Raw genomic sequence first — 12,793 nt, forward strand, 5'->3', positions numbered from 1 at the left:
TTTTTCTTTCCTTCTTTTTTTTCTTACTATTATATATGTATATATATCTGTGTGGATTTAAGTATGAATATTTATTATTTTATGTATATTTTTAAGGCACCATAAGTATATATTAAATCATGTAAATGAATGCCTCGACACGGGTTGTGCCCAGTGAGGTATTCATATAAAAAAAAGTGTTATGTAAAACGTGAAATAAAAAATAAATCAATAAATATATAAATTGTGGAGAAATATTTTCAAACATACCTTTAAAAAATAAATGATTTAAAAAAATGTCCATGCAAAAACGCGACATGTTCATCTTTAATAATTGTGACGTCAAGATTCGTGACGATGTTCTATTTAAATTTAAACAGTCACAAACAAAGTTTAAAATTTACCCAGATCGTGACGTATTACGGGCGTGGCCATTGCAATGGCCCGTTTCGCGTGAAGACGGCCGCCTTATTACACCCTCCGCATCACAGTGTATTGCGGTCGCTAGATAACGGCTCCGTTTTTCAAGGAAACCATAGCTTTACTCCTAAAATTCAGAAGTTTGGTGTTTTAAGTTCCAGTTTGGTACCAGGATTCGCACTCATAAAAAAGTAATGGCATTGCATAAAAGTCGAATAATCGGCATTTCTGATCGAGATTAAGATTACCTATTTCAAATTAATTTAGTAATTACTTATTCAATAAAAGCAATTAATCTTATTTATTTGGGTTAACGATGACTAACCTCATGTGAGTTTTTTTATGAGACAGGTATATTGTACGAGTATATCTATTGTTTTGAGTCACAATAAAATAAATGCATATTTTTGTGAAACTATTTATTACACGTAACATAATATCTCGCACGGTAACAATACCTTAGAGTCAGAGAGTAAAATTGGAAAGCGATTGAAAACATTTTTTGTAAAAAAAATTTGTTGAAAGTAACTAATACAAATTCATTCAAACAATTTCAGTTTCAAGATAGAACACTTTTTTTAAAGGAATAACCCAATAAGCCTCTTCTTTAGAGGCTTATCAATTTCAAAGTGAAACTTGGAACGTATCTTTATCTACAAATAAAAAAGTTTATTTTTATTAATATAAAAGCCGTGGAGCTGTGAAGTAAGTAATTAAAATTAATATTTAAAAGACAGCTTCCTTCAAATTTTAAATTTCAGTACTAGTTTGTAAAGATTTGGACATGCTTAAAATAAAATTATAATTGTTTCAGAATTATGTGCATGTTAATAACACATGTAAAGTAGGCACCACTCAAAAAAAAAAGAAATCCAATTTTGAAATATTGTTTTGAAAAATATTTTTTATATTTATTTTAGGAGTGACAGACGTCAAACATAAAACAATAAGAAATGAATATTAGTGCGCGTGTGGAATTAATCTTATTATTTAATGTTTAAATTTATAATATATTTATGTAATTTGAGTTTGACAAGTATTTTAAAATAAGATCGAGCACCATCGGCACCATGTTTTTTTTGAAGAAACATACGCAGGTTATTTTATTTCAGAAGGTAGGTTCATGTGCATATGTATTTTTAGTAAAATACATAATTTGTATTATTTGGAAAAGAATAATGCATATATTTATTTTGCACCTCAACAGGCCAGGTGACCCAATTGTGATGGAAAATTCTAATTGCATTTTTGTTATCACCGGGAATCGAACCTGGAAACTTACGTGCATGAGCCATGTGTCTTTATTTATTAACGGAAATTGTCCATTTTTACAATTCATAGTACGAGTTTATTAATATTACAATATAAGAATAGTTAATAGTTAATAACATTTAAAAAAAAAGAAAAGAAGCATTGACAAACATAAGGGCATCATCAAGACAAGATCTGGACTATTCATTTAGAGCTCGTTTTAATCGTTGTAATGTGTCTTAGCCATTACACCACAGAAGCCGCCACTAAATCTGGAGCATGTCGGGGTCACCGATATTTCGGAATGCTGGTGGAGGCCAAAAAAGGACAAGTGACGTGTTGCGGGCCCTTATATAATTCCATTGGGCACTGCGCCCGTACACAACAACTCATTCTCTAGTTTAAATTTATTTCAACAGAGAGGGAAAACATTTTTGAGAATGGAATATGGAAGCCTAGGCATTTACAGGGCTTATGACCTGTCATTGGCTGGTTTAAGTGGCCACCTTACACACTGTGTAACATTCGCCATTCTGCCCATGTTTGAACATTCACATTTCCTCAACTCTTCCATCTGTTGACTTTTGTGAAGTAAAAGAGCTGAAACCTTTATGACGCGGGTGAGATTCATCCGGCTGAACCAAATTACCTACTAGGCAACGCCTGAAAACAATTATCCAATTTTTATACTTCTACTTTTACCAGGTAGTTAATTCAACAATGTTTGAGTATGTCCAAATGCTGTCCAAAATTTCCTCCCTAAGGAGTTATTCATACTTTCTCCTCCCTAGGGAGTTATTCATTCTCTAGTCCCCACAGCGTGTTATGTAATAAGCGTACATTTTTCACGCGCGCCGATGGTTGGCGATACTAGATTACATCCAAGAGAATGGCGATGGCCGCATACGTTTTCCATTGATATTGCAAATTTTGTGAATAAATTTCTAAAAAAATGAAACATTGCGTGAAAGAAACGGAAATGGTATAAAAGGCCCCCGGAAAAAAGTTTTGTCATCAAACTCTTTTTACCTTCAAACCGAACACAATGGCATCCAAGGTGTGTACTTAACTCTTGGTTTTACAACGTGATCCAAATAACGATTGGTACAATTGTTTTACAAGTGTCTGAACAAGCAATCTGTGAAAAAATGAAAATTTGTCGTGTTAGTGGTTAATTACGTATTAAGTGATACAATCGTGGTTAACGCAACAGCCAATTTAATAAAGATGTTTGGTTAATACCTAGATTTTATAACAAAAGTGATCTCAATATTAGGTTTATTTTCATTCAACACAGATGAAGCTGTTGAGAAAATGGAAGTCTTGGCATTAAAAAAATTTAATAATTGTCACCGGTTGAATTAAGTGATCATTTTACAGACGTGTAATCGTAGAATTAAGAATAGTCCAGAAGGAGCGTAGAATCATATTTGAATACCTCGGACTGTGTCCAATAATTTCCTCACTATGCCTCACTTTCACCACGCGCATTCGTGATGTCTCCGCGTAATGTTGCACGATGGGAAAAAATATAATTATAACTTAAATGTAAGGTAAAAAAAAGCAATCTATTAATTTCTCTAAAATTTTATTGTGAACGCGGAAATATTGATTGACACAACCGAGTAGATAAGTAAAGGGTCATTAATAAAAGTAATTGAATTAATGAACTTTAAACTTAAAAGCATAAATTTTATTTGACATAAAACGGAGATTTTTATATCATGTTAAATAATATTTGATGTTTTAAAGATAATGTCGGTCAAATGTTCACGATGGAGTTGTTAAATCCGAGATCCAATTTTCATTAGTTCTCTCATTAGATGAGCAAAGTAGAAAAAAAAATACTACCCTGGCAGCACTAACGAAATGTTTATTTTGTTTCTTCGACAATCTGACAGATGGAAAAATAATTAAATTTTTAAGTAATGCATTTCCTACATACACATTCATTTGCTAATTACACATGAAATGTGATCCTATTTCCATCCTATTACTTTAAGATCCTAGCAGTATTTCTACACTTTAAAATGACTCAACACGGCAGAGTTGAATTCAAATCCGAAGTTTTTTTTTTGCACAACAACAGGCCAGAAGGCCCAATTACAGTGGTGACTTACATCACAAAACACCCAGGCTTGAGAAAAACCAGATTTAATTTTTGTGTTCCCACCGGGAATCGAACCCGGAATCTTCCGTGTGTGAGTCAAGCGTCTTGACCACTACACCACGAAGGCCGCCGTTGCGGACTGAGCGACGTCTACAAAGAAACTAATAGGTCACAAGGTAAACCTACTCATTTATGAGTAGTTTTGTCGCCTTCGGTTCGATGTGCGTTTGCGGTTTTTGGACTATTCTTAATTCTATGCGTGTAATATTCGCCATTCTACCTTTATTACTTTTCTCTAAAGCTAGGGTTTCCTAGGACAGCGGTGCCCGTATCTTAACGGCCGTAGTGAACGGTGATGCGGTGGACAGCCGTCGTAGTGGTGACTAGAGAGTGGTTTTATTTTTTAACGGTGTTATCAACACCATTTTTATAGGAAACCACTCTCTAGTCACCATTACGACGGCTGTCCACCGCATCACCGTTCACTACGGCCGTTAAGATACGGGCACCGCTGTCCTAGGAAACCCGAGCTTAAGTGCCCTGTCAGATATCTCTAACGTTCGCAATCACTCCGGCGAAGGTCTCTCTGTTATGTGCCGCCCGGAAAATCTGCTCCTCAGTCCTTAAGCCAGTTCAGTCTTGAATATTACGCAGCTAGGGCGTGTCTTCTTCCTGCCTCTCGGCAGCCCTTAATCTTGATCTTCAAATTCAAATGTAATAAGTGGTGCTTTTCTCCACGCATTATATGCCCCGATATGAAATTTTACTAACTTTCATGGTTGATTAGAGCTATCTGTTTATTTAATCTCGACGGAAGACTTCTGAGTTCATCATAAGGTTCTATCCAATATACCTTAAGTAGTTGGCAATAGAACCACATCTCAAAAGCTTCCTGCTTTTAATAGTGTTCACCTCCAGAGTGCAAGTCTCACAGGAATATAACAATACAGACCACACATGAGGGTACTACTTGCAAACCCGGCAAAATCCGTTTTTCGTTATTTAGAGCAAATCACAAAAAACTAATCCAATACTTTAACTTCAACATAAAAAAAAACTTAATTTCTTTATTATAATCAGTAAATATTTTACACGTAAGCAGTGATGACATAAGCATGATTATGTCAAGAAACAGTAGTGAAATAATAAATTTAGTTTAATACATTACCAACCTTGCAATACTCAAGTAGAGGTTGCCATGTTTGCAACAAAACCGATAATTTAAAAGTCAAGTCTTATTTTTAAATGACGATGTTAAAATTATTGTAAAAAATTGTATTCTGAATAAGTTTCAATTAATATATCATTTTTTTTAAATTTTGGATTTTGCCGGGTTTGCAAGTAGTACCCTCACATAACACTTCACTCTTATATACCTTATTTTTCATTTCAAATAACCATTGCAGGATACGTATTCTGATGGAAAGATTAAATTTATCTTCAATTTTATTTACAAAGTAAAGTTAAGTTTTCGGTATGGAAAAAAAATATGTTTACATTTTTTTTTAAACATGTACAATTACCGGTTACCGACAAAGATACTTGGAATTTTCATACAAATATACACAATTTCGTACATAAATATCGATATTAGTTTATACCGTCTCAGTATACTCCGATGAAGATAGCCGTTCATAATCGCGGCCCAGATTACAAAATTCAAATATGGCATATTATTGATTCAGTATATCGTCGGTAACCCTTTAAGTGACAATATTTCAGAAAACTAGTTATAAATGCAGTTATATGTCATTTTTCAACCTTTATCAACTGGTACACTCCTCTAAATCCTCCGAGGTTTAGTTTTTTTTATTTTATTTTTTTTGTTTTCTTAAAATAAACATAATAATAAAACAGAGTATTAAAAAAATAAAGCATAATTACATATCAATGAAATACATATTAATAGAAAAATAGTAAACAAAAAATCCCTCAAAGGCATGGCCTGTTCGTGGGTATACAAGAAAATGTTAATGAATTTTGGCTCCTATAATAAACAATGGATAGTTATAATATTTTTGTATAACATAAGAAAGAAAAAATAAAATATTCTGTAAAAGATAATATGGTATTTTTTTTATAGTAATTAAAAAAGGAAATAAAAAATATTTTTAAAAAACACAAGAATATTCCTTATTATTAAAGGACAACAAAATAAATCATAGAAAAAAAGAGTTCATATCTTTAGTTTCAACGTTATCATGGATAACCATAAATGAAATTGATAACCATTAACCATGTGAAACCATTAATTTTATATATTAGATTTTTTTTTTCGAAATCTCAACCATTAAAACAATTTGAAAGAATTATAATGGTTTCATGAGTATGTATCAAGTACAAAATATATCGGAAAAACTTTTGAAGAGCCAAACATTAAATGTGATGTTTCTCAGTAAAATCAGTAATGCGTTTAGAGGGTTATACCAGTAAACCGACGATATGCATATATGGATGGTTTGAAAATTATATTTCGCACGCGTGTTGGCCCACTATAGATAATAAACGTACAGAGAAAATAGCGACGTATATTGTTGAAAGGTTTTCTCTATTACTTCATCTCCGTTGAAAAAAAGTCCTATGTTAATATCATTCCTGCCAGAGAAAAATACAACATTTTTCTACAAAGGTTTGGATATATAAAATAGTACTCTCGCAAAAGTTGTAATATTAAATAAGTGCATAGATTTTCACGGTCATTGTTATTAATTACACGTATATTCTAGTTACACTGAAGATGGCTTATGCAATGGTGGCCGAAACGTCGAAACTTACACGGGATCATCCAAAGAAAATACAAATTGTAATATTAAGAACACATTCTACTTAAATACTTCGTTTTTATGCGAGTACCAATAGACCTAAGTTTAGTTTTGATTTCTTGAGGCGTATTCCTTTTGCCGGTCGGAAATAAATATTTTTGTTACATACTTTTTTGTTTAATTTTTTTTAAAAAGCGCTTTTTTAAAAGTACTGCCTTTTAAAAATAGCGAAATCGTAAGATTTCCTTACTTCTTATCAGACTCTTAGTGCTTGGCCATAGTGGCGAGCGTTTTGCGGCACGGTGCGGACGCAGTACGCGGTGCTATTTATGATCAAATCTTAGTTCATTTCTCCATTCGGCACCGAATAATGCAAAGGGCACTGCATTTGTGTCAATAGCGGCGTACCTAGATCTTTTTTTTTTTTGCATGAAGGTATGATTATGAGTCTAACACTTTAGTACCAAAACTGAAACAGTGAAATATTGCAGTGTAAAAACACCTTTTTTGAATTAATATTTTATATCAACCATGCCGCGAGTCAATCCTGATACATTTTGCATGCTGGCAATTGCTGATAATTAGATTTAAAAATACATTATATTTATGTAATATTGATGTTTTATTACTTAGACAGTTATGTGTTTATCGAATTTGAAACGGATTTTTTTTTAGGCAAAACCGTTTAAATAAATTGAATACCTAGCGCTTGCTACAGAGATATGATAGTTGATTATATAAAATAAATACATGTTTTAAGAGTGGAAAACCACCCAAAGAATTTTATTTATCAAAAGAAACAGTGGTAAAATAAGAGAGTGACTATTCGATTGGGAGTTTATAAAAAAAAGGCAACTGAGAGAGACATTTTCCTTTTTTTCTTTTACTTCAAAAAAGTCATCAGATTAGGTTATAATAATAATTATTTAAAAAATATTTATATACATTTGTAAATGTCTAGACTTCCATATTACCTCCTTATAAATGTTTTATTTTTTTCTTTTATTTTATTGTACATTATATATATTTTTGGATTGGCCGGCTCATTCCCAACTGGCTATTTCTTCCAACAAACCAATAAAAGAACATGTGTTATTTATATCATTTATATTTCAAAACGTATTCTTGAGAAAATAAAATCATCATCACAACCTTTGCGCATCTAATGGTGCATAGGTCACTTCATTGGTACACCAATCGCAGTGTACTTTGATAATTTTGGTTACATGAAGGTAAGATGATCAGTCTTACGGTTCAGATACCAGTTTAGGGACTATGAAATATTATAATGCAAAAATAGCTTTTAAAATAAATATTTCACGTCAACCATCTCGGGAATCTAATCCGAGACCTCTCGCATGGTAGGCAAACGCGCTGACCACTACAGCATGAGACCGATAGTGAGTTTAAAAAAATAGAAAATAAAATAGTTAAAAAAAAATATTTTGTCCGCTTTTTTCAACATTAAAATGATAAAAATCATTTCAAAGAATTTTTTTTCTTAACAAGATTTTTTATTTGCTTTGATCTTACATGTATTAATTTGTTTGTTTACACATCTTTAAAACGAAATGCTTAGTAGACGAATGTGACCTTTTGTGACACCTGCTTCTGTTCGTGTTCAATCTAGGAAATAAAGCCCCTACAGCTTCTCGCAATATTTGCGCAATGTATGGAGAAGATGTTATGAATTGTAAAAACTGTGAACAAATAGTAAAAGAATTAAAAGATTCTTAAAATATTGTCTAATTTGTGCTAAAATAATGAAGGAGAATACATCGGTTGTTGTTAACATCCGTAAGTTGTGTTTGTTTTTTTCCAAATAAAGAGAAAAAACAAAAAAATACAGCAAATTAGTCAATAATTCATAGAATCTTCACCACACACTGCGCAAATATCGCGAGCAGCTTTACCAGCTATTTTTTCTCAATTGAACGCGAATAGAAGGAGGTGTCGAAAATGCTCAACTTTGTCTACTCGACTTTCCGTTTTGAAAACTTGTAATCAAATCAAATAACATATGTAACGTAAAATAAAAAAACAAAATATCTTGAAGATTTTTTTTACTTTTAGTGCTTTTTTTGAAAAAAACAGAAAAAACTTACGTTATGTATATGTATAAGAAATATTTGCGTTCTTATGATTTACCCAAATATTTAATTTTGAGGGCCATTTTCAACGAGTTGTAAAATAACTCACTATTAAAAATTGGAATCAAGTTGGGGTAGAGTAGGATTCGAACCACGGACCTTTGGTCCGTGAGTCCGAGACACTAGCCACAATACCACAACCCGATTCAAGTATGTGTTTATTCTTTAATTTAACTGTTTTTTTTTGTCTATTCTACTTTTTTAAAAATATTTTAAACCATTTTATTTGATTTTGTTGAGTTTCTTTTTCCATCATTTTTTCTTAAGGCAATTTTTTATATTTTCAAATGCATAAAAATAAAATAAAATATGTATGTTCATTATTTTATATGTGTACAATATTACGTCTGTACTCTTTTATCAGTCGGCCTCGGGGTGTAGTGGTCAACGCATTTGCCTACTACGTAAGAGGTCTCTTTATTAAAATATTTACTTAAAAAGGCGTTTTTACGCTAGAATAGTTCATAGTACCTGGACTGGTACCTAAAACATAAGACTGCTCATCTTACCGTCATGTAATAAAAATAATCAAGACACGTTGCGATTGGTCTACCAATGCAGTACCCTATGCACCATAAGGTCCGGAAAGGGAATGATGATGATGACTCTTTTATTTGAATAATTATAAAAACTGATATCTGAGCACCCGATGACAAACTATTATTTAAAAGTTTACGGGACAAATATGTTTTATTCTCATAATGTATTAATATTTTAAGGCAAAAAAACTTGGTAAAACGCTCGCAAAATTAGGAAATCGTACGATTTTACCATTTTAAAACTAATGTTTTTTTTTAATCGCGCAAAAATAAAAACATAAATTAGTTACATTTTTTAAAGGTATTTCTGTTAAAAAAATATACTTAAAAGCTTTATGTAACTAAAATATAATTACTTTTGGAACGGCAGATTACGCCATTTTAAATTAAGACTAAACTTAGGTATCTGGGATCTCAATATAGACTAAGTATTGAGCTAAAATTTGTTATAATAATTTTGAGATAAGAAATTAAACATGAAAGTGGCCGAAGCAAAATTTTATTTTTTTGTTTTTGAAAAGAAATACAAGCATTTTAAATCACATACATTTTTGGGACATTTTCCTTTATCTCTACGTAAAGTTATGCCTTCGGTAAAACTTAAAAAAAAAAAAATTCAAATATTTTTGCTAAAACTTTTTTTATAGAATTGTTATCCTTTTTTTTTTAAGAAGATAATTCTGGTAGTAATATTTAATTTAAAACAATATCTTTTTTACGTTTTTATGACCTTCATACCTGCTCTTACCGAAAACAATACTAGTCTTTGATGGTAAAGGCAATAAAAGAGAGGAAAAAAGGAAAGATTGGTGTGGGTCCGTTATTGCAGTTTCACAAATACTTATTACGTCGATATTTTCTAACGAGTTATTCAAATGTATATTTAAAACATCCCAATATTTAGATATTGATCTTATGTTTAATTGAATACACACGAGATTGCTAGTATTTGTTTCCCTTTTTATCCATTATTCCAAATTAGTTGTGCGCTCGTATGCTAGATTAGTTTCTTCAATGTAATCCAAATCCCAGTTTTCAATTTTAGCAAGTATATTGAATATATATTAAGGAAGAAAACGGAAATGTATTTCCTGTCTTTTGCGATAAATAGTGTTGAGTTATTTATATTTGTTAATGTGTCACTGATTTTATTTCCAGTTAATACTGATCGCTGCTCTAGCCGTCTGCACCAGTGCCGGCTACATTCCTCAACAGGCTCAGCACGCGGAACTTTCCTCGCACCAGCTCGACTACGCTTCCAACGCACATTTGGAGTACGCCCCGCAAGCCCAAGGATACGCCTCCCGAGACCTGTCGGCCTACGCGGAGTTCGGGCACGGAGACCACGAGCCCGCGGACTATCACTCTCACCCTCGCTACGAGTTCTCCTACGGGGTGAAGGATGATCACACGGGGGACGAGAAGACCCACGAGGAAACCAGGGACGGGGACCAGGTCAAGGGAACTTACACCGTCGTGGACCCTGATGGCCACAAGAGAATAGTGGACTACACGGCTGATGACCACAACGGATTCAACGCCGTTGTTCGTCGTGAGAAAATCGCTAATTACCAAGAGCCCCATAATAATTATGGAAACTCACACGCTTATGATGCATTGCCTCATCAGTCTTATGATGGACATGGCTCATATCATTAAAAATATCACACAATGGCCGATTGTGCACTCGGTTTAATTCGATTTCTAATTGAACCAAATTACTATTTATATAACTCCATTTTTCCTTTCATTACTTGTATTATTATCTTTTATTACATTTCTTTGGTGTTTTATGAATACGCCTTTTAATGTGTCTTATTTTTAAAAGTAATTTCATATTTATTTTTATAGATTAATATTTTATATGAAACATGTTATGCTATTTTTTATATCGTTAATGTATTAAATAACCAAAGAGTGTACCAAATATATATAAAACGCTTTGTTTAAAAACGCGTTTTTAATTTCGTCCCTTGTTTGTTTGATACTCAGAGTAATAATGCGCCAAGCTATAGAGGAGCCCAAACTAGCAAAACCATTCTATGACTATTGGGTATTAGGTAAGCTACAGTTCGCAGCAAAACAATGGGTTGTACTCACGTCGAGAGTTGCCAAACGGATATTAATTTGCATTGTAAATACTTTTAAATATGTACCCGTGTATTTATTATTGCAGGGTTATTCCAATTTATTTTTCTATAATTCGCATATATTTATTTTATAAAACTGAAAATACATGGGTGTGTGTTTATTTTTTTATTTATTTATTAATTTTATTCACAATATACTTATGTTACATTTATTGAGACATTAATCCCAACTCCATGGAACCAACGTCTTGTGTTGAGTTTGTTTGTTTGTACGTCACATCTCCGAAACGGCGAGTCGTAGCGGCCTGAAATTTGGACGCGTCATTTTAGATGCGATTTTCATTTTAATTAAAAAATTTGAATCGACCTCTACTCGATAAGGACTCAAATTTTGTATGGATGCCTAGTGCGGCCCCGATATATTACCCGTAATCAACTGTCATTAACAACAATTAACATACTTTAATTCACAAATTTATCGCCCAAATTGAGAAAAAATAGTATCTGAAGTAAACATGTTGATATAAGGAAAGTTTTTAAGCAACATAATACACGTGTCGGGACAATAAATGTCAAAAATTAATGTAAATCATGGGAAAATATTCGAAATCAAAAACCTGTGAAAACTTACTCCTTTAACACATTTGACGCTCCTACTGCTGCAAACAAACATACTGCAATTCGTCATAGTCGATTTTTATTTATTGTAACGTAAATATCCAATTTATATACAAACAAAGCCAAGCACAGCGACAAAAGCATCCGATAAAACCGTTATGTGTTTGTTGTCAAACAAAACAAAATGGCCACCAATTGGTTGCTAACCAACAAACCAACATCGCTTGCGTTCTATGAAACATAGTGATAGAATTTCTCTTTAGGTTACGCATTATTACTCTGAGGTTTGATACACATTTTTTATTTTATGATATCATAATTTCTCAACAGATAGGAAAAACAAATGTTGAAACACCGGTAGAAAGTGGTATTATTAAATAAGGCATTATCGAAACAACACCACCATTCGCGTTTTGTATTGGGGTTTCCGTATTTTTATAAGAATATCTGCAAGACGACGATTTTGCACAAATCGCATTTGTAAAACCATAAGCTAATCCTCTATACAATCATCAACATATTAATTAAACCATTTATAGGAAAACCACTATGGGCCTTACCTATAAACTTGGTATAAAGTCACGCCTAGGTATAGTGGTAGAATACACATGGGAAAGCAATCCTTATTATATTGGTAGAATAAGGATAGTATTTTCATCCTTATTTTACCACTATGCCTAGGCGTAACTTTATACCAGGTTTATAAATAAGGCCCACTACAGAGAACAATATGTTTAATGTGATTTGACTTTTATATTAGACGATCCATCTTAAGAAGAATGATTTAAAAAAAAATAGAACTGAAGATGAATTAATCTAATTTATATCTAAGTTTGTTGCAATATAGAAGGAAAACATTTTTGAGAAAGGTATA

The 12,793-nt window shown here is 32.4% G+C and overlaps 2 protein-coding genes across 3 annotated transcripts in view; one reads left to right on the forward strand and one right to left on the reverse strand.

The window, feature by feature from the left end:
- The window catches only part of LOC148280716 (larval cuticle protein A3A-like), an 83,475-nt gene that overhangs the window by 33,080 nt on the left and 37,602 nt on the right, over positions 1–12,793 (reverse strand). The gene's annotated exons all lie outside the window — the stretch shown is intronic.
- LOC148280718 (uncharacterized) lies at positions 1,330–11,144 on the forward strand. Its single transcript, XM_088227937.1, has 2 exons — positions 1,330–1,514; positions 10,370–11,144. Exons 1-2 carry the CDS (start codon positions 1,470–1,472, stop codon positions 10,868–10,870), a joined length of 546 nt encoding a protein of 181 aa, XP_088084063.1. The 5' UTR covers positions 1,330–1,469; the 3' UTR covers positions 10,871–11,144.

The sequence above is a fragment of the Micrasema longulum genome, unplaced genomic scaffold (genome assembly GCF_059751315.1).
Source record: "Micrasema longulum isolate JH-2025_06_02 unplaced genomic scaffold, ASM5975131v1 h1tg000548l, whole genome shotgun sequence".
NCBI classification, from domain to species: Eukaryota; Metazoa; Arthropoda; class Insecta; order Trichoptera; family Brachycentridae; genus Micrasema; species Micrasema longulum.